We start from the raw sequence: 20,314 nt of genomic DNA on the forward strand, positions 1-20,314 counted from the left end.
GTTTCATTGAAGTTTTACGATGTTTTATCAATTGCTAAAAGGATAAAACTCATTTTTTTTTAAATTTTTTACTCAATATCATCTTGTTAAAAATGTAATACAAGTATCAAAGGTATTTTTTTTAAATTTAGTATCAACATAAAATGTTTAATAGTGCATAGTGGTAAACGACACAATTGAATATATTTAACATGTCTTCAGGTTTTTATTTTACTCGTATTAACACAGATGCAAATGCTATCAGTAAGTGAATATTTCTTAAACTATATCTTTGTATTATTACATAGGTCCACTGAATTGTCCAAACATAGTTGCTTTCAGATCAGGTTTACTTGATGGGCCACGCCCACGGATTTATGTAAATTCTTTCTCCTGATTGGCTTACATTGTGTTCTACCTAATTATAAAAGTCAATTTGATTATACTTAGGTTTTGCATCTTCGGACATATAAATCATAAACAGGCTGGAACAGTTGGAGACGAGCAGATTCAACAGATCGAAGGATGTGTTTTGCAAACTTCTCCTCGGAGGTCACTGAACGCCGCAGGATTGGGAATCTGAAAATGTACAAATGAAATTATTAATGAACACTCGTACGCTTCGTGAAAATATAATATTTGGTAAAGTAGATATTCTAGTGGTTAGCGTCTCAGGCTTTGGTAAAAGAGGGGTGGGTATGAATGATCATCAGTGTATTTACAAAATTTTTGACTGAGGTTTCTTGAAAGTTGTTTACTCTGGGACGGGTGGCGTCGTCCTGTAATTCAGCTACTATGAGGTCACGAATTGTGGATATTTATAGGCATGCACTGTGGATGCGATACTCTCTGGTGTGGATTAACGTCCGCACGAATGAGTACTACGACTATCCGCAGTACTATCCTGATAATTAGACCAATTCGTATATACCGAGGCGAAAATGTGGTTCGGATTCCACTATAAACTGTAGGTCCCTTAGTTGCCATTAGCTGTATGGGCTATTAATTAACAGCTGTATCTAAGGAATATGTCGGCCTTAGTCACTAACAAGACTACAAGATCGCGCCACTCATCCTACACTCATCTCCATTCATACTTGGCTTAAAATACCTACTTTGTATGATCGCCATTTCATCGAAAGTATTAAAAGTATTAAAGATATCAATATATAAAAAATATATTTAGATTAACTTTCCACTTTACTCGATATCTTAATCTTATATTCCAACTTAGAGGTGGACTCCGATTTCACATGTCACTTGACATCTCAAATTGAACATTAAATTTCAAAATCGGTCACACTAACTATAAATTACATTGAAATTGTATGAAATTTATAGACTCACCCCGTCTATGGCAATTGAAGGGACAAACCCCGTATGCATGCTTATAGCAGGTTCGAACTCGGAGGTTCGGTTTCCAAAATGGCTCAGGAACTTTCTGCCTGAGTCGGATTTGGTGCAATTCATGATTACGTCAGTCTCCAAGCCAGCCTTTTGGGTGCACTGTAGGCATGTTAAAAATACATTTAAATACTTGATAATAAAACAACACAAAACACCTCCTCAGCAATTAATTACTGAATCTACAACCTTACCTGAATGACAGTTTCAAGGTTAGTAGCCTATTAGGCCATTCCTGAATCCATGTTCTTACGTAACTGGTAGATTTAGTATCTACATCATGGTAGTTAAATAATGTACCATCTCAACTCCTTGGTACCTACAATATTTTCTGGGTAGTTCCAAAATCTTTAACCAGACCTACTTAAGTTCTAGAGTTTGCATCCATATCTGGTTGGTCCATACTAGTTTCAAAGTCTACATTCTTCCAGAGTCTTTCCTCAATGTTAATCCCATAACCTAAAGCCCCACCTCCTCCGCAGTTCCTTTCCGATCCCTCTGCTCCATGTTGCAGTAGACGAACTCCATCAGTCTGTACCTCTGGTCCCACGGACAGTCCTGCGGTCGCTCCCCACACACCTCTCTCACGGCGCAGGCATGGATCATATTCACGTCACACTCCCTACTGCCGTGCTGACAATCGAACCGAGTCTGTCCGTTCAGTTGGAATTGCTGCGGAGAGAAATATTAGAAATGTCATAATTCCTGTAAAACTAGGAATTATAACCAAGATTCGAATGAATTTGTAATATTACCACTTTTTACACATTACATAAACCTCTTTGAATTTTTACAAAAAATACAGCTGAGCCCAAGGTGGGAGCAGGACTTCAAGAGGTCTAGTAAAATCTACTTTCAGCTGAAAGACTTTCTTGGAAAAGACAGAATGGTTTTTGCAAATAAAACATACGCCATATTGGAGATCTTCTTGACCAATGCCTCCATTAAGAATATTCTAAATAGTTATAGAGAGTCCCAATAGCTACAAGTAAGGAACAGCTTAGAGCTGTAAAAACTATTTTTAATTTTCAATATCTCTTGGGTTTTAAACTTAAACAAAAAATACTCACATCGGCTTTGCCGTAAGGTACGAAGTCAACAATGAGTTTCTCCCGTAACGAGGCATGAACTGGATAAAGCTGCTCGATGATGAAGTACTCAGAGTCAGGGCAGTAGGTCTCGTAGTATATTGTCAGTGTCACCTAGAGACCATTTATATACATCATAACTCATTTTTATCCTTTGTTGAATAACATTTTTGGTAATATGTTTATGTTATTGAAGAGATTCTTGAGGAAATATTCCATCAAGATTAGTAACTACGTAATGGATAATAATATTTTTTTCGGGATTTTATTTCTGATTTTAATTGTATTACTATTTAGTTTATCTGTGTTGGTTTTCGTTTGTGATGTTTCACTTTTGGCTTAGTTAGTGCAATCTTGCTATGTTTTAGGAACATGTTTATATACTTGAGGACGGGAACAATTGTAAGTCCCCAAACGTTGTAAAATTTGGCTTTTTCTAATCGTGGTGGAAAATATCTGCAAAAACCCCACAAATCACACATCTCTTCTTCTTTAGAATTTTTTAAAAATACCAAACTTTCCCGTTATTGTTAGTACAGGTTGTAATATTTTTTTTATTGCTAATATTTATAGCACAATTCGTATATAGCATCAAAAATTATTTTATCAATAAATTAAAATAATGAAAATACAGAAATATTAGTCCCGTCGTTTCCAACCCAATACAACACTACTGTACGTCCCTAATCATAGATGGCGAAGATTCAACTAAGTAGTATAAGCAGAAAACCGTTCTCAAGATTTCTTTCTGTGCTACCAAACTATGATCTATGCCTACTCGTATGTCAATGTGTTTAAAATTTACTAACATTTGTCGCATTATTTGCCTGTATTTCGTTAGGTCTTTTGTCAACGAATGCTCCACTGGCCCACCAAATTGCCAAGGTGATGATGGTTGTCGCGAGCAGACCCTCCATGGCGTACACAGCGAACGTTCCTGTAACATATCATTGACTTTGGAAATTGCTAAAAGAAAAAGTTGACTTTGAAAAAATATGAACAGTGTTGTGTGTGTGAATGACTGTACACGCTTGAGTGGAAGCCTTCTCTGTACAAGGAGTATAAACTTTCCTCATACGAATCATCATCATAATACGAATGATTCTTTCACTACAAAAAGTACAGATTTGTTATTGTTAGGTAAATTTGTCAGGTAACTTTAGAGGGTTTTATGTTATCATTAGACTTCATGTACTATTTGTAGTGAAAGAATTATTCGTACGATGCAATCTAATATAATACTAGAGAATAACTGGCAAGTACAATGTATTCAAACATTATTGAATAGTTAAAAATGTTTAAGTACTCACTTAATCTCATGTTAGCTGTTAAACCACATAAACATAAACAATATTACTAACCTAATACTTATGTTTATCTCATTGAATTTCTTCTAGACAGCTGAGTATTGTTATCAAACTGATCATATTTTGAATTATAAAATTAAATACTATGATAGTAATAAAACCAATGGTTAAATAAAAATACCACAGCTAATACTGAACTCTTAACATGCTATTTTAAGCTTGAAATACATACTAAATTGGTTCTAAAACCACGAAAGATTGTTTCCCATAAAACATAGCTACCAATCCAACATCTACTTGTAAACAATAGGCCACTAGCCACCAAGGGCTAACAACATATGTTTAGCTTTGACTATTCGAATAGTCAATGCTAATGGCTCTAAAATAGCTTTTCAAAAACATCCATTCATTGACAGGAGTAACGAGGGACAGAAAAAATGAAATAAATCAAATCTTAAGGCAAATTGAAAATTAAATATCACTAATAATAACAATCAACATTTGCTTACTAATAAATCAAACATGGTATAGGTTTTATTTAAGTTGCTTAAGCCCATTTAAACGTGAGAGTAACAAAATATATGTAAAATAAAATTCAGTAAAAATATTTTTTTTTGTAAAATCATTTTTAAAACGTTTAAAAATATTAAAAAAATATTTACCTAACAAACTTTTTTAACATTGCAAAAATGTTTTTAAAAAACTTGAGATTGGGATTATTCAACATGGTAGTGTGATATAATATATGAATTCTAAATTAAAAGCTGACTCAATTTAAAAATATAATTTAAATAGTAGCCTAGTTTTGGCCAAATCTAAAGAAATATTAAATTACCTTAAACATTAATTTCCGTTGTTGTAGATAAACTGCAATCGTTCAATTTGATTGACTTGCTGTGTGAGTCTAGATACAAGATGTTATGGTAATTATCACAACTTGATAACAAGTAATGATCTTTTATGTTTCCCAAAGCTGTAAAATCGTGTAATTTTGGTAATATCTATCTGAAAAGTTGGATCATCTCTTACATGTCGAGTCGCTCCAATATACAACGTGCTTTTAAAAATATTAAATCATGCTTGGGCACGCATTTTGATTATATGTATGATGTAATTTATAGCTAAGGTCATTCCTTTGTAATCCTCTTAAATACCTGAATTTTGCTGTCAAATGTTCTATTTTAGATAAGCGCCTGCCATAAATTCCTTGGTACTATTTTTGCACATAGCAGTATAATACAAATTTGCACTAAAAATGAAAAATTAAATCAACTTTCTGAGTATCATTGGTTCTCGGAACTTTAAATTCTTAAATGGTGAAATAAAAATAAAGGTTTATTAGTTGTATTTCATCAGTTTAATGAGAAAGAATTTTTATACTTTAAAGTTGATCAAATCCTTTATGTGTAACGTTATCCAATGATTTTGTTTATATAACTTATAGTATAGTAAATCGACACTAACCAATTTTTACAAGTAATCAACACTAAAAACACTAAAATAACTAAAATATTTGACTTTTTGGGCAAAACGTGAGGGTCATATTTAACACCGAGCTAATGAAAACACTGACCCGTAAACGATGGCTTTTGGAAACGATAAAATATGGACCTCTGCTTTCAAAGAGGCGAAGCTTTGAGTTTTGACTAATGATGGCATGCTTTGTCACTAGCAGTATAATTATATTGCCAATAGCCAATTGCTACAACTGTCGCTATAGTTGAGGAAACTTGAACAGTTTGTGACATAGTAATCAGGTTTGTAAAGAGGACAAAGTAAAAAATATATTTATAAAGCTATTGCATACTGTTTAGGACGTAGTGAAATATTTTATAAGTGTATCCAATCAAAGTACGGTATACTATGAACCTACCTAGGCAATGGAATTTCATAGCTTAGATAGGATCATATTTTGGAACTACTTTTGATGGAGCTATCAAATACAGTAATCGTCACCTGTGGGACCAATAGTTTTTCATGGATAGGAAGGACTACGACTTGAGTTGGGCTCTGAACCACTGGGTCGTTATTATAACATAGCTAAGACATTGGTGTTTGGTGGGGTTTGAACCCAGGACTTTTTGACAGACATCACGCTACCTAATAACGATACATTCCATGACAACTCTTGGTTTTTAGCAACGGTGGTTTTCTGTGTGAATGTGAAAACAGAACAAGCTGCAATGTCTTTCAACTTTTAAACCCTTAAAGCTTCACTAAAACCTTTACTTTGCATACACCAAGTAGACTTCTCAACTCTACATCCTATTTTCAAAGCCTATTTCAAGTTTTTCATGTTCTGTTATGTTCAGGTGTGCTAATTTGACTAAATGTTTTCTCTTTGTGGGGTATATCGTACCTGTAATAAATTACTTATTTATACCTTAACCTTTGGTTATGATAGAGGAATTAATTTGAATATAGTTTAATTTGGTTAAAATAGTTTTAAATTTGTAAAAGAAATAAATCTTTCAAACTCTAGTGTTGAAGATTTCCTCAACTGATTTTTAAGGATGATAGGTTAGTTTTTACTAGGAGTACAATGCATTTGTCTGCTTGTAATATTGAGTGAAGCCAGCATATTCCAATATTTTTCCAAAGTCAATGCTACGTCTGTTTTTGTATAGTGGGAATGGGATGACTTACTTGCAGTATCCTAAGTCAATGGTACATCTGGTTCACGTAAATCAATTAGCTGTCTACTTGCAGTATCCAATGTCAATGGTATATTTGGTTCACATGCAGTATCTAAATTCAATGGTATATTTGGTTCACATGCAGTATCTAAATTCAATGATGCATAGGCACAAGCCTACATCTATTGGTTATTCAGTTTGTAGTAAATTATGCTCAACAGTATTAATGCGATTGTTCTTACCTTTAATTCTGTATTTGTAATGTGCTAGTTTAGATGATTTGTTGATAAACATATGTTACAACTATTTTGTTTACCATCTTATTGTTACCTTGCAAATACTGTCATGGCAACCACATGCTCTGTGATGGCGACCTATCAACTCACAAGGCCCATGTTAAATTTCTAAAAATTTTAATATTAGAGAAACCCCCTGTAGTCCGATTTGTACCATTTCAGATTTATACCTTCCCATAGTTGGTTACAATGACTGTGCTAAATTTCGTACATATTGCTTCAGCCCAAGGAGAAGTATTCGTAAAACAAAAGATGGAGTGTAGTATTAAGAGCTTCTTCGCTTCGCTCACTCCGCTAAATTAGTTTAAACTATACAAAAAATGTACCAAAACATTAAGAACCCACGTTGTTTTACGTAAAAATTTATCTAGAAACTTCGAAAGCAAATATTTTAACCCCCTTGATTGTAACAACAGAACTTACAACTTAGGAAAAGAAGTAGTTAGCGTTGTTAGTAGAGCACATTTGCCAAATAAATGACCGTCGGGCAAGATTAATTGCATTCTGTGGCGACATTTAATCGATCTTTCAGTATCGTTGTTGGTCTCTTAACTGTGGAACTATAAGAAGAGCCTGGGGGCTGAATATACTTGAGGCTTGTTTTTTTAGCGAATTCCCCTAAGGGAAGTATCTATATTATTACATTTTTCTAGAGTAACTGTACGAATTCTGTCGGGGGTAAATCAATTATTTTTTCGATTCGTTGTATTCAAAATCGTTCTGAAGTAGTTGGTAAAAGATTTAAAATGTAATACTGATACATCTTTGCTGTATTTGAACATTTATAAATCAAATCCTGGGGGATTTGATTGATAAATGTTCAAATACAGCTAAAAAGTCTCGATCTTGATGGATTTAGTTACTACTATGTAACCTAATAGTAATTAGGCTACATATTCAATGCTATTATTAGATAAAGTTCTATTTTATCTTACATTTTTCACATTGGTATTAGTATTTAGTTAATTTCTGGGTGCACATAAGATCCAATATCTCACAATAATTTTAGTTTTATTTTCACATTATTCCACAATTCGTATAAATAACTTCTTGGTTAGCATCGTACGTGTTATTAAATAACCTGAAAAATACAGAAAATATATACGTCTAATAACACTCGCAAACGTAACATTTGCAAGTGTTATTAGACGTATATATTTTCTGTATTTTTCAGGTAATTCGTATAAAAGAATGAAGGGCACACGGCAACACTCTATATCGGTGGTTTGACTTCTGTATATCCTAAAACTGTATACAACTTTAAAATTGATCTAAAAAATTAGAGGAGTTCATCAACGGTCTAGTCACACATTAAATTATTTCCAGAACATTTTAGTTTTGACTTAAAGTTTTACAGTCAAATGAGAAATTTGCCGACATTAAAATTCCATGAGTAAGTAATTTAGTTTAAGATCTATTATTTAAAGCATTTTAAGCTTGATACTCTCTAAACACGATGATGAAAATGGTGTTGTAACTGATTATAATATAAATCCCACGTAAATGGTTGGAAAGTGAATTCTACGCAATGCGGAGATAATGTGGTGACTGTGGATTTGATTGATGATCTCATTTAGGCGCACTTGATACATGACTGGATCGTGGTTTCAATATCTAAATTCAACATTACTGCTCTCTGAAGTTAACTTTTTATAATAAAATTTTATTTTATTTGAGACATTATTGTGGACGATTAATATAGCGATTAGAAAAGAAGTTTTGACATTTCGGAATCTGAAATCCGATCCCGTCATCAGGTAGTAAGGCATTTGAAACATAACATTAGTATTCACAAACCCAACCAAATCTGAAAAATCGCAAAAGAAATTTAACATTGGGAACTGCATAATAGCAAAAAAGAAAAGATCTGTGAGAAAAAATAGAGGGTAGGCGAACACAATGAATATTATTTTATTTTTGACTGGTGTAAAACAGTAATGTATGTCATATTAATAAAAATTTAACATAATAAATAGTAACTGTAAAATATAAGAACCTAAAATGTCCAACCCATTTTTCATGTAGTTAAAGTGTTGTATACACATTTTTAGTTATCTATATATTTATTGGTTCTATCTGATCTGAAAAGGTTAAGGTAGAAATGGTATTTTTCGTGTACAACGTAGTTTTATATTTTTGAAACCTCCGAGATGGCTTAAATGTGTTTTTTTTATTTGTATACTTCTTCTGGGCAAACAAATACAATGATCAAACCTCTGATACAGCAACGTACACTTGGCAGCGTATTTTAGCTGTATATGAACGCAAGCATGAGTGTAATAGTGTGAAGTGATCTGTGTAGCTTTCTTACTGACTAAGATCAGCTGTTTTATTAGACGGTATCATATGTTAGAAGCACAATTATTATGGACAGCTGGGTAAAATTTTAAACTATCCTTCAACCATCTGTACTGCGGCCAACCAGGACCAACCATTCCGCGGCATTCACGATGGTTGCACGGCACTAACAAATAAGACAAACCATCTCACAAACCATACTACCAATGAATACACACATTTAATGATTCTACAAAGTTATTATCTTTGCCCGGAGTTGAACCAGTGAAGTTCTGATTCATAGGCCAGCAATATTCCCAGCCAAATATTGTTTGACAGTTTATGAAAATTGTTTATTCATAACATAAATACTTAAAAAATCTTTCAAACCAATGGTGTATAAAATACAACAAACTAAACAAAATATGGATATCATTTTGAACTACTCGCTAAAATATTTAACTTATGTTGTGTACTCTAGTCTCTAGTTTATGAATTCACAATATTTTACTTTCTAAATTTTGATGGTGATATTATCATTCTATTGGTACTACCATAGATAAAATTTGGAACTGCGATCACTTAACTGTTGGCACCATTGGAGACACGTGGTGTCTGTTAACAGCAGTGACAATGTCCGGGTCGTATATCAGCTGTTATGGTCCCATTTGTACTCTGTTTTTGCAACAGTAACGGTCGGCGATCCCTGACAAACATTTCCACCACTTTTAAATATACATTTTTACTGCGAAAATTTGTTCCCATCGAATGTGTGAAAAACTGATTTGCGAAAGAAATGTTAAATGGTACTTGTTTGTTATCTCGATGAATTTTTGTGTTTGGATTTCTTTAGGTAGGTAACAAACTCTCAACATATCAAACATATCACAACATATCAAATATTTGAGTTAATTTAATCATCCCAGCTTCTAAATTGTATATACGATCAAACTAAGTAAATCTTACCTATTTGGATCCATATTAGTTGCCTCCTGGATTGAACTCGATGTTAAATAAATAGGTTAGTTACATTTTACCATCGTCAAGTCTTATATTTTGTTTGGATAACTTTAGTGTCCATGTTTCTACATTATCAAATCGTCTGTCTTCTTATTTCTGCTAAGCACTTGTCATAGTCATGAATACAGCCACTTTTCTATCCTGACTATGGTAACAAAATTAGTGGGGGGGGGGGGGGGGGTAAAAAACCTAAAACCCCTCAGTGTCTGGTTTTTATTACCAATACAATCCTTAACAAATTTTACCCCTTTTGAAGTTGGGATATTTTATGCAATTCCTTAATATTAACCTTCATTAATCAAAATATAATTTGATTTACTATATTGATTATCGAAACAAAAAGACGTAAAGTTGTACAAAATATACCTAGTTATAATTCTTGTTTGGGTTATACACGTTTTACAACTTGTCGATAAAAATCAAGACAACCAGTCCTTAAAACATGCGATTGAAAAAAAGGGTACATGTGCCTTAGTTTCAAACTTCGTAAAAGACACACAAGTCAGAAGTAACTCTCTCAAAGTACAAGGGAACTCCATTTAAAACAGTCCCGATCAGTTTGTCAACCTGGAAAGGTCACATCAACCTTTGACCTTGATTTAATGTATGTATAATATAGTGAACCAACAGTAATGCCAGTTCAAAAATAGTATAAAAAGATCTCATCAGCTTATAAGTTATCCATGCATAAATATTTCCTCAGTGTTAAGTTTGTTTTAAGTCACCAAATCACAATTGAAATCCACCTCCCAGGTTAAGGAGACTGAATTGTCTTAAAGCGTGTATTTTCCCCCAAGAAGCCTTTTCAGGGTCGTCATCGGGAGTTGGCGGGGGAAAATATGTCATTCAAACAGTAGGTACAGCCCGATTGCACAATTTTTATTTCAGGATTACTTTTGCCATCAGTGTCATTTGGAGGCTTCTGATTGACTACAGTATAATCTTATAATCGAAAAAAATAGTTCTGTTCATAAAATAAAATTATAAATGCTTCAAATTCAATGTGTTTTTAATTAAACTGTCATAACCTAACCAAACCAACCAAACTTGCTGATGATGAAAATATTTTATACAAAAGTTAATGGTGTTCCCACAGCCAATAAGAAGCCTCTAAATGACACTGTTGGCAAAACTAATCCTGAAATAAAAATACAGCAGTCCGCTTCCTTTCGCACTGAGATGTATAGATGTAGTTACAAGAAGTTTAAATTTGGAATGACAGACAGTTCGTAATGTATCTTTGGTGCGGTGTCAGACTATGAATTAGAAATTCCTTTGCTCATTGGTTATTCTTACTATATATCTTCATAGTATGGACGAATATTTACTCCAATAGGTTTTAATTTTGTGAATAGGATATTATCATTTTATTTATTTTATGTTTTAACCCTATGAAAAAATACGCAAGTATATTGACGTTGCTGTACCGAAGTTACATATTGGTTATCTTTGTTTAGCTGGAGAGGACATACAATGTATACCGGTTAGTATTGTATTAGTTAATTATCTTTGTCATATTACTGTGTAAAAGTTAATGAAACAAGTATTGTCCTAGTCCTTGCCAAAAAGGTTTCTGTGCTCCTAACATCATCGATCTACGATGATTTAGTGTACAGACATTGTGCAATATTGCAATGTCATACACATTTATATATCATTATATATAACATTATATATCTGCAATATTGACAGGTGTACTGCATTTAGTTGCCAAAACTACACGAAGTGATTAAATTTGGGAAGCGATTTGGCAACTTTCGTCCCAGTTGAGACGGATGTTTAATATATTCACTGTGTTTATCATTCTGTTGAAACACTGTTAGTTTGATATCGAGTATTGCCCCTTCGTATCTAAAACGTATTCGATTCATATAGCAATATAATTTCTTATACACTTTTCCAGAGGGGATAGAATTACTTTCATGCAAATTAAGTTAATAGTTACAATACATTGTCAAATACCCCCACCGCAGCAAACCTGCAGACTAAGCGAATTTCCATTTGACTGATTGGATTTACACTGAAATGTCTACTTAAAAATATAACATTTATTCTAGATTTAAATAGAATTAGTTTAACAAGTACTTAGGTTTGCTGCATCAGGGAGGGTAAAACTGTTTTTTTTTTGTAAAATGTTAATAGTTAGTAAGAAATAAAAACATTTTCCAAATTTGATCAAAATATGTTCATAAACAAGCAAACTACAACAGTTTACTCATTCTCCATAAGAATATCATGGGAATTTTAAATTTACAATTTTTTGGAATTTTCTCCGTAACCATTAGGTGCATAATAACGCTTCAATATACTAAATTATTTGTTTTTTGAAGCTCTACAAAATGGTTTGGAAATAAATTGCTAAATTTTATGTTTTCTGGGTCAAAAATGGGAAAAACCTATTTTTACCCCATAAAACCCCCCGTAAACACCCGTTCCCATGGTACGATCATGCTGGATCGCGAACTCGTTCGAATAAACGTAGGTTTACACGTTTGTACCAAATTTCATCAAAATCGGATCATTTTTGCTCGAGTTATCGTGCTGACGGACACATATATATATATAAATATATAAATATACTAGCTGACCCGGCGAACTTCGTATCGCCTAAGTTATAGGTTTCCCCTAAGACAGACCGATGGAAAGAATGTACCGTTACGTTTAATTTTCAAGATGATCTCGTTCGCATCGCTCAATCACGTCCTGGTTGAAGTTCGTTCGCTACGCTCACTCACCTTTGGGTTGGAGCTCGTTCGCTACGCTCACTCACCTTTAGGTTGGAGCTCGTTCGCTGCGCTCACTTGCCTTCAGGTTAGCTCGTTCGCTACGCTCACTCGCCTCCAGGTTGAAGTTCGTTCGCTACGCTCACTCACCTTTTGGTTGCAAATTAGCTGTTGTCATTAATGTAAAAGAAATAATAGTGCTGCACCCTGTTGGTAATCCTTGTAACTTTAATGCTATTGAACATCATAGAACAGAACCAACTTGTTTAATTGAAACAGCTGTTAAGATTCATTAATTCCATTTCTCATAAGTTAAGGTTAACATGGGAAACTCCAGAGCCACTGGGGCGGAGCCCTTTTAAGAATTTCGAAACGGGAAATAGTTTACGTCCGATTCGCATACCTACAGAATTTACACACCAAATTTCATAACGATCGGCGAAGTCGTTCCGGAGGAGTTTGCAGACAAACACTGTGACACGAGAATTTTATATATTAGATATATATATATATATATATATATATATATATGAATTTGAACGGATGGTGTTTTTGGCCTCTAGGGACCTCAAAACGAAAAAAAAAATCGGTCCCGCGTCCAGGTCTTACCATGAGTACTACGGTAATAGCTTATTCCCTATATGGGAAATTCGCTAAAACACGTCACAAAATAACGTGGCTATTTTAACTCTAAAGTTGTTGTACAGGGTGAGGCAGTGAGAGCACCCCAATTTTCTTTCGTTGTCACATTATAAGTAAAGCAACAATGAATGAACAGCTATGCTTATAACATCAATTAAACTATACCATTTTATTAAATATTATGCCTGAGGCTATTAACACTGAGATTTTGATGGGGAAACCTATTTTTAAAATAGTGATTCTTGTGCAAAAACCCAGATATTGTTTGGACCACATTCCATCCTTAGTCAACATGGCACTGTTCCAGATTGGAAAACAATGGTGAACTGGGTAAAATTATTTAGGATAACAGCTTAACCTTAAAAATAATCGGTGTGTGCCGCAAAACTCTTTGTTCACCAGCAAATTTTGAAAGAGTGCGAGTCGCAGTAACTCGAAGTCCAAAGACATTTGCCAGGAAGCTTTTGTTGATGAAAGCTTTACGTTGGCTCTTTTTTCTTTTTCTTTTTTTTTGGGGGGGGGGGGTTATTCTGATAAGTTACTTGAAGTTCGAGGCTTTTCAAAGTCGCCCCCACAGATTTGCTTGGACCGAAGCTAAGAATCGTCCAAATACTAAAGCGATTCCTGAAGAAATGCTGGAGGAGTATTTCATGGAGTTTTCAAAAGACTAAAAAGGAATGTAATGTAGGACAAGGAAGTCACTTGCAGGATTTTGTTTTCAATAAATGAAAAAAATTACTATATTAAGTTAAAATGGCAAAAAATAAACTGTGTTTTGATGTGCTATTTATACCGATAGGGTGAATATTATTGAGTTTGTACTATTTATAAATTGGTGTGCTTTCATTGCCTCACCCTGTATATCTACGTACATGGTATTCATAAAAAATAACATAATATACGGTTAATTAATTGTATGGTATCGTACTGTTGTGTTTTCAAGCATTCATTGTCACACTGATTGTTTACTGTTGAGCTATATAAAAAACTTGTTTAGTGAAAGAAATTTACAAAACATACCCTACAGCAGTAAAGGTAGACTATCGTGTTTCCCTCCGAGTCTCAAGGGTAAGCTTACGCGTCTTGTGAAACTTATCTTTATATTTTTACACTCATACTCCAACAAAGCACCCTCTGCAACTATAAACGCAGCAGTTAGTTTGTTTTTAATTCGTAATGCATTGTTAAAAATATGTAATGAATAAACTCCACGCAAGTGCTCCTGGAAAAAGGTTAAGGTTTAAAATGTGCATAAAGAAACACGCTTTATTGAAAGAAGCGAGTGGTTTCGAGTAGGGCGCTTGAAATTCTCGATTGTTGAAGTCTTTCAGGAAAAAGCTATTCAACATATTCAAACCTCGCAACAACGAACTTTCGTTCGCATTTAATAGAATTCTGCTTTGTATTATACGTAATCTCGAATCTGTGTTTCTTTGGGAAAAATTCTGATATTGTATTTTATATCTTTGAGATAATAGTATATTTCATCAATAGTGACTCTTTTTAAACTTAGCGAGGGTAAAAAAGTCACTTTTGCCCGTGTGGTGAACTATATTTTTCGTCATATTGCATAATTAATTAACAAAGTTTCGAAAACGAAAGATTTTTATGTAAAGGTAACCTCTCAAAACGACTTCAAGCTTGTTTTCAATTCTGCTAATGCAAATAAACAGCTGTTTAGTAAGTGATTCAATGATTTTGTCTATTGATATCTCGAGGGTATTTACTCAGGGGAGGTATAGAAGAGGCTACGATGACAGCTGTGGGCTTCTTATTAGCTGAGGGAACGCCATTACCGTAACAAAACGGTTGTTAGCCATCAGCTTCGGTGGTCTAATGGTTAGCGTGCTGGGCTGTTAACTGTAGGTCCCGGGTTCGAATCCCGCCGGTGGCATTAACTTTTTGTCCAAGATTTTTTCATTTTCAGCAAGTTTGGTTGGTTTGGTTTGGTTATTACAGTTTAATTTTATTATTAAGTCATTATAAAATTTTAATTGAGCAATTTCTAGTTTCATTTTATAAACAGAATTATTTTTCCGATTACTATAAACTTTTGTTATATTATTTCTTTATCAGCAAGTTTGGTTAGTTCGGTTAGGTTATTCTAGTTTCATTTTATAATTAAAAATTAATAAAATAGAATTTTAGGCATTTATAATTTTATTTTATGAACAGAACTATTTTTGCAATTAGTAAACCTTCATTGCCAAAGTGCTCTTTACTACAGCGCTGTTCACGGAGGAATTTTGAACTAAATGCCTCATTTGTACCTCCCCTAAGTCAGACCCTATCTCGAGCAATCGACAACAGTAGGCTAAAACTTTACCTACTATACTAAATCGATCTATAGATAATTTTGATCGATACGATAGCCACAACCATTCAAATTTACAACTGTTTACAACAGCTGATTTTTCTCCCTAGAGAGTAAAAATGCTACTTTAGACCATCGATCTCTACGTTGTAATAGAGATCGATGCTTTATACCCGCAACGCATGCATTAAAAACGGCCGTTTTTGCTGCAGTGTGACGAAAAATATTTTAGTATATGCTGTCTTTGTATAAAATGTCGCCTAATTTACTCACATAAAGTTTATTCGTAAAACAATTTGTTTACGAAATCATAAAAATATGTAATAGCTATAAATTCCGTCTAAGCTTTGAAAAATTAATAAATAGCTAATACAATGTTTAAAACCATTTTTATAATCAAAGCTAAGAGGAAATTAAAGACCACGCAGTTTTTAAAAACTTAGTTAAGGTAAATTAAGGTTGACACAAAAAGCTTCAGGGGCTTGAGCATAGTTCCTCCTGAAAGCAAGCAGCTTCTTTGTTCAACCTTGGAGCTTCATGCATACTTTATTTTCCTTTAAGCTCTTTCTTTCATCAATTTCCAGCATTTTGGTTCATCGTGTTTACAGTTGATTTACAAACTCAAAGTGGTCGTTAATTTAAATTATGAATAGGTTTTTTTGAATTTTTAAATTAGTTCTATGAATATAGCAACCGATAGATAGAATCTCATCGCTTAACTAAGGGACTCCTAAGAGTTGTTGTTTATTGGAAATGTAAACCTCTACTGTAGCATAAGATGGGTTTCGAACTAGCGATCTGGGCTGGCAATATCCAAGTATGATATTAGTGCAGGTTCATGTAGATGTGTTCCTTAAGCTATCGAGGAGTTTTAGTTTAATTTTGATCAAAAGTTTTAATTTCAGTCGGTCTATATACAAACTTTGAAATTTCAACCAGTATTAATTTAGCGTGCAAGTTACTTGAAACAAATATTCAATCGGTGTTAAATTATGTAATTTACAAAATACATGACAGCACATGACACAAATACTCCAAACAATCAATTCAATAACGATCGTAATACCTGCCAGAGCGGTAGACAGGTTTGCAGAAAGGTTTGACGCATCCGACTCCACATGGGGCTCTCCCTGAATACCTAGGAGAACAGTTAGGTTTGCGGCAGTCGACTTCACAAGTGGGTCGTGGATAAGCTGGTCCACAGGGTTTAGGTCCACAAGGGATGGGTCCATAAGAAGTTGGTCCACAAGGTACTGTGGGTCCACAAGGATTGCAAGCGGAGGGTCCACATGGACGGGAGGGTAGGCAAGGGCTGTATGCAGATGGCCCGCAAGGAGACGGTCCGCAAGGAGATGGGCCACAGGGCTCACAACCGGGTATGCAAGGTTCACAAGACCCTTTCCTAGGAAAGCAGGGACTCCTAAAGCCCGGCTTGCATCGTCTGCCGCAGTTGCCGGTGGCGGACCAGCCGTTGCCTGAACACTCCAGGAGACAGACTTGCTGCAGCAGATCGCTCACCAGCATCTCCAGACATCTGGTGCGGTCCATCAGCTGACAGATGAGCTCGTTCTCACAGCGGTCCCTCACAGGGTCGTAACACTCGTGGGCACACTGCAGGTCACACCTGGGTATTTAAATAGTTTAGTTTAGAAGCAGTTGAACATTAGAATACACAACACAGTAGTACGAATTTATAAGCCTACAATTACAAACGAGAACAAGTCTACAAGAAGTTAAGTTGCTCATTGACGTAGCCAGGGGGGTCCTCTTAAATATAACATTTTTTTGTTAAATTAAATGTAAAATTATATAATCACACTGTATTGACGTTAGGATTGATTATTTTCAATGCTAAGAGAGCTAAAAAATACCGTTTTAGGGCCTATATTTTTAAAAACTTTCCCGGACCCCCCTTTTACGTTGACCCCCGGTCGGTTGACCCCCCTATTTTGAAATCCTGGCTACGTCACTGAGTTGTTGTACACAATTGAAACAAAGAAAATGTTTCAAAAATGTATGCAAACATAAATGTGTTATATTTCACCCAAAATAATTTAAAACGTCCTAAAAATTGATTAGGCTATAGCAATTATTTTTACAAATTAAACACTGTTTGATTGATGGGGCCTTTCAGTAGGTGGCGCGCCCACCGGGATCCTCATCTTTTCCAATATCAGGACGGTGAATGAGAGCCTATAAAATATTCCAAATGTCTAACTGTCAAAATTTGAACATTTAATGCCTCTAGAAATCCAATAGATTGGGATTTAACATAAACTAATGATCTGGCTTAAACTATGGTTTCATGAACTTTAAAGTACATAAAAATTACCATCACTCCCTAACCAATAGTTCTCGGCTCTATAGACACCATATCTACTTTGTATGGTCGCCATTTCAATGAAAAGTATTAAAGTATTAACATGACTTTGGATATTGAAAGTAGACTCATCCAATTGTAAAATGACTGAAGCTTGTTTCGACATTATGTTAATGTCAGGTGTTGTGTCAACTAATCTTTCTCCTATTTGAAAACAAATTTCAAAGGCCTGTAGCTAAAACATTGCTATCTTTGCGGGTTGCATCACCAGAGAACAAAAATAATTTAATATTCTTATATTGTATTAGGTTATCTACGCAAGGATTAAAAGCACACATCGACTATTGATATTTACCATACATAAAAATGTCTTAAATAGTTAGATAAGCCATGAAACACGTAACCTTTTAGGTTGGCATGCCATACGTTGCTGGTTTGAAACCAACCACCTAACCTGTGAAAGGCCAGAAAAGGGCTGAAGATGACATAGTCCTAAACAGAGTAACTGCAGGTTTTCATTCCACTGGAAAATCAAACATAACGACTTATCAAATCACTATACGGCCACCACCGTTCCAAGTAACTAAATTGCCGTAATGACACTTCATTGTATTCAGAACTCGGCACAGACTAGAAGGTCCATTTTGACTGGCAGTTCCAGTTCACGTTATAAAAGCCAAATATGTTACTTACCGTATACACTCCAGTTTATCCATGATCGATGACAGAGCAGATCTCAAGTACTCGCTGTCAGTCATACAGTCGCCACACATGGCGTCCCTGATCGTACTTTCATGACAATAAGTCTCATCCTCCAGAATACTGATTTCCTTCTCTATACACTTCAGTTGGCTCATAGAGTACGTGTAGACTCTGTCTTTGCACGCTGACTGACATCTTTTCATCCCGGTGAATATCTTTTTGATGTTGCAAAGAAACCCGGTGTCCGCTTCTTCCGGGCAACACATTCTAATGTTTATCGTGGTTTAATCTTAGTTTTTGGTTGGATAGTTCCACAATAGTTAGGTTAGTTGACGATGATGATCTATCCCACATAATTAATCTCAAATTTGCCACATGTAGTTCTGTGGCAAATTCTTCATTCACTGTTCACTAAAGAACTTCTGAATCGTACACTTTTATGGAAATTTAATTGTGAAGGTTATTGAAAGGTGCGAATACGAAGGTGTAGCTAAGAGTGTATGAAACTTGATAATGTTTAGTTGCCTTTAACCGTTACATTGTGTGCATTTTAAAATATAAAAAAAACACTATTAATTTGGATTCCGAATGTGTATGTTGATTTGTGTCAATATTTGTAGAATAGTGTTGATTATTTATGTTTACTACTACATCTGTGATTACTCGGTCAAATATTTGACTGAATTCAAATACATGGCACCTTGAAAGTAAACACTCCCCGTTTTAGCATTGATCCTGGATGATGAAAAATATGTTATACAATACATATTAATAGAGCAACATGTTTATTTTACAGCCTATACTGGACATCGAAAGCAAGGGCAGGTTCTTAACTTTCGGTAAAAACGTTTGAGATTTTTTTATTTTACTCACGTCTTTTGTATCATACAATGATCGTTTAATCAAATGATAATCTAAAAATAAACTCAACAAAGCAATTAAGGAAATACTGCAGTAGATGTATAACTATGGTACATCACATCAAATTTAGGTTGATTATTGAATGGAGGTTTTTAAGGGTAAACAAACTTCTAGAGTCCTTGTTGAATGCAAACATTGAATTGTTTGGACAAACTTCTATAAAAAGTACCTCTAACATCGCCTCTCGTGTTTTTAGTGATGTTTGCGTTAAATTTTCTTCTACCTAAATTAAAATTTCTATCCACCTCACTTAAAGGATCTACTTTAGGAATTTTGCATTTAATATTAATGAAAAGCGTGCCATAATTACATCTAGATGGAAATCTACTCAATACAATAAGATTAGAAAATGCAGTATATATTATTATATTAAACTCTTCTAAATTTCATCCTGCATAATTAATTACATACCATCAGTTGTATAAATATTGCCACTAAGAATGGACTGGGACGGGTGGCGTCGTCCTGTAATCCAGCTACTGGGAGGTCACGAATTGTGGATATTTATAGGGATGCACTGTGGATGCGATGCTCCCTGGTGTGGATTAACGTCCGCACTAGTGAGTACTACGACTATCCGCAGTATTATCCTGATAATTAGACCAATTCGTAAATTACAAGGGAAAATGTGGTTCGGATTCCACTATAAACTGTAGGTCCCTTAGTTGCCATTAGCTGTATGGGC

General features: G+C 34.5%; 1 protein-coding gene across 1 annotated transcript; it reads right to left on the reverse strand.

Annotated features, from left to right (window-relative positions):
* Nucleotides 1-135: 135 nt before the first annotated feature.
* LOC129003410 (uncharacterized) lies at nt 136-18,974 on the reverse strand. Its single transcript, XM_054431702.1, has 8 exons — nt 18,700-18,974; nt 17,205-17,310; nt 16,753-17,161; nt 3,281-3,408; nt 2,454-2,585; nt 1,855-2,055; nt 1,327-1,485; nt 136-558 (listed from the first exon to the last, which is right to left on the reverse strand). Exons 1-8 carry the CDS (start codon nt 18,972-18,974, stop codon nt 490-492), a joined length of 1,479 nt encoding a protein of 492 aa, XP_054287677.1. The 3' UTR covers nt 136-489.
* Between the last annotated feature and the right edge of the window lie 1,340 nt (nt 18,975-20,314).

Source organism: Macrosteles quadrilineatus, unplaced genomic scaffold, assembly GCF_028750875.1.
Source record: "Macrosteles quadrilineatus isolate MER2022 unplaced genomic scaffold, UCM_ALF_1.0 Scaffold_9__3_contigs__length_116548681, whole genome shotgun sequence".
NCBI classification, from domain to species: Eukaryota; Metazoa; Arthropoda; class Insecta; order Hemiptera; family Cicadellidae; genus Macrosteles; species Macrosteles quadrilineatus.